Below are 2586 nucleotides of genomic sequence, written 5' to 3'. Positions count from 1 at the left end.
GCCTTGAACTCAGAAATCTGCCTGCCTCTGCCTCCCAAGTGCTGGGATTAAAGGCATGCATCACCACTACCCAGCATCTCAAAGGTTTCTTACAAGAGTTATAGGTAGACACATAATTATCCTGGGGAGCCAAGCTGAGTGTCCTTTTGACCATCCATGCAGAAGAAGAACGGTGGCATCGTGATGGTGACCTTTTCAGTAGGAGTGTTGCCGTGCAACCCATTAGCCAATGTATCCACTGTGGCAGGTGAGGCCCCTCCCCTGAAACCTTCCTCTCTTTTTTCTCCTTTCTTTTTTTTTAAATCTCAAAGACAATATTATTGGAGTTTGAGAGCATAATAAACAAATCCCTCCTAGGATTTCTGAATAGCACTGTCTGACCTGAAGCCTTGGGGGTAACAGCACAGCCTTATAACAGTTTAGCCAAAAATGCCATCATGGGAGCTCAGGATGTGTGGTTCAGTTAGCAGAGTGCTTGCCTCCTAGGAAGGCCTGGATTTGATCTCCTCAGCTGATAATACAGAGTAAGTTTCAGAATAGCCAGGGTTATGAAGAGAAACCCTGTCTCAAAAAATAAATAAATAGAAAATAAAAAGAGCCCCAATCCCGATAGTACACGCAGCACCTGATGCTAACTTGAAACAGAGTCAAAGAATCCAAACTGACTTGTTAGGTCGTCACTTCTAGAGCAGTGTCCCAACTATCTGTTGTGGATTACCAAAGCGCCAGTCTACCCTGCCCCTGCCCCTGCCCCTGCCCCTGCCCCTGCCCCTGCCTTGATCCCTGTCACCTATACTCTTGTCCAAAGGAGGCCCAATCTGGTTTTCCAGGCTGGAATCTATTATGAATTAGGTTGGATATGACCTAAATCCATGGCTTTTCAAATGCTTTTATTCCAACCTGAAGTCTAGTCTAGGGCTTGCTTGTTAGTTCAGGTGTCAGATATATGGAGTACTAGCTACAAGAAGGAGAATCTAAGGCAGAGACAGACGGATTTCTGAGTTCAAGGCCAGCCTAGTCTATAGAGTGAGTTCTAGGACAGCCAGGGCTACACAGAGAAACCCTGTCTCAAACAAAACAAAACAAAATGAAAGGAGAATCTAACACTGGGTGTGGTGACACAGGACTTTAATCCCAGCACTCAGGAGGCAGAGGTAGGCAGATCTCTGTGAGTTCCAGGCCAGCCTGGTCTACAAAACCACTTCAGGACAGCCAGGGCCTTTTATACAGATAAATCCTATCTTGAATTTAAAAAGGGGGTGATCTGTTTGGGCCATGAAAGCCATCTTTCAGTAACTCACCAAAAACGAGAAGCATAAAAGGAAGGGGAGGGGCATCCTCTGTAATTTCTCTAGGCCTTTTGTTTGTTTGGTTTTTATTAATCGTGCGTGGGTGTTTCCTTGCGTTTATGTCTGTGTACACCATATATGCCTGGTGCCCACAAAGGCTAGAAGAGGTCATCAGATCCCCTGGAACTGGAAATATAGATGACCATGTTGGTGCTGAAAATTGAATCCAGCTCAGGTCTTCTGGAAGAGCAGACAATGTTTTTTTGTTGTTGTTTTTTGTTTTTTTGGTTTTTTTGGTTTTTCAAGACAGGGTTTCTCTGTGTAGCCCTCGCTGTCCTAGTACTCATTCTGTCGAACAGGTTGGCCCCTAACTCAGAAATCCACCTGTCTCTGCCTCCCAAGTGCTGGGATTAAAGGTATGCACCACCACCGCCTGGCCAGACAATGCTTTTAACCACTGAGCCATCTCTCCAGCTCTCTCTAGACCTTCTAAGGCATATAGAGTTGTTCCTTTGGATGTATATGTGTGTGTGTGTGTGTGTGTGTGTGTGTATACTGTAAATCTATAAGAAGAATGATATTGTACACATCAAGGAGATGGGCAGTGTTCAGACAGGAACACCTAAAACTGTCTTTAGTATCACTCAGCATCCAAATGGCATTGCTGTAAACAGGCAAGTTTCTTGCCAAGAAAATGTTCAGATGGAGCATTTGAAGAATTCTAAGAGCCATGATAGCTTCCTGAACTGGGCAATGGAGAGGGGGTGCGGGTGGGAAGCTAAAGAGAAAGGTCAACAGCAGTACCAGCTTACCCCACCCAGAGACGCACACTTCCTGTGAGCTCATTGGAAAGGAGCCCTGCTGCTGGAGCCCATCCTCTGTGAATTCAGGGCTTAAGGGACAAGAAGAAAAAAAGTAGACCAGATAGTAAACAAAGGAGGAGTGGGCCCAGCCAAGTCTACTTCCCGGGCCATGTTTTCCCTAAGAGTCGTAAACTGCTGCCTGCCTGTCTCCCCAGATCACTTTGACCACATCAGGTCAGTCATTGGATCTGAGTTCATTGGGATTGGCGGAGATTATGATGGTACCAAGCAGTGAGTATTTATCTCTCCGCAGCTTCTCTGAAGCTGCTCTTACCGCTTCAGGGTCCTCGGGGTCCTTTAGGCTTTGCCCATTCGACCTCTCTCCATCCCCAGGGTCTCTTCCTGTGCTCTTCTGTATGTCTTCAGCTCAATCCCCCCACCCACCCACCCCCGCTAAGTCTACTCTGAGAAAGCTCATGGTACATAACACCCAT

General features: G+C 46.4%; 1 protein-coding gene across 4 annotated transcripts in view; it reads left to right on the top strand.

The window, feature by feature from the left end:
• LOC116070087 (dipeptidase 2) overlaps nt 1-2586 on the top strand; it is a 13001-nt gene that overhangs the window by 9380 nt on the left and 1035 nt on the right. For all 4 annotated transcript variants that reach the window (XM_031341267.1, XM_031341266.1, XM_031341264.1 and 1 more), the window contains 2 exons: nt 163-247; nt 2308-2383. In XM_031341267.1, the coding sequence (XP_031197127.1) occupies nt 163-247; nt 2308-2383 (161 nt within the window). The remainder of the gene's footprint in view (nt 1-162; nt 248-2307; nt 2384-2586) is intronic.

Source organism: Mastomys coucha, unplaced genomic scaffold, assembly GCF_008632895.1.
Source record: "Mastomys coucha isolate ucsf_1 unplaced genomic scaffold, UCSF_Mcou_1 pScaffold22, whole genome shotgun sequence".
NCBI lineage: Eukaryota > Metazoa > Chordata > Mammalia > Rodentia > Muridae > Mastomys > Mastomys coucha.
The sequence above is the reverse complement of the archived record's forward strand: the minus strand, read 5'-3'. Positions and strand labels throughout refer to the sequence as shown.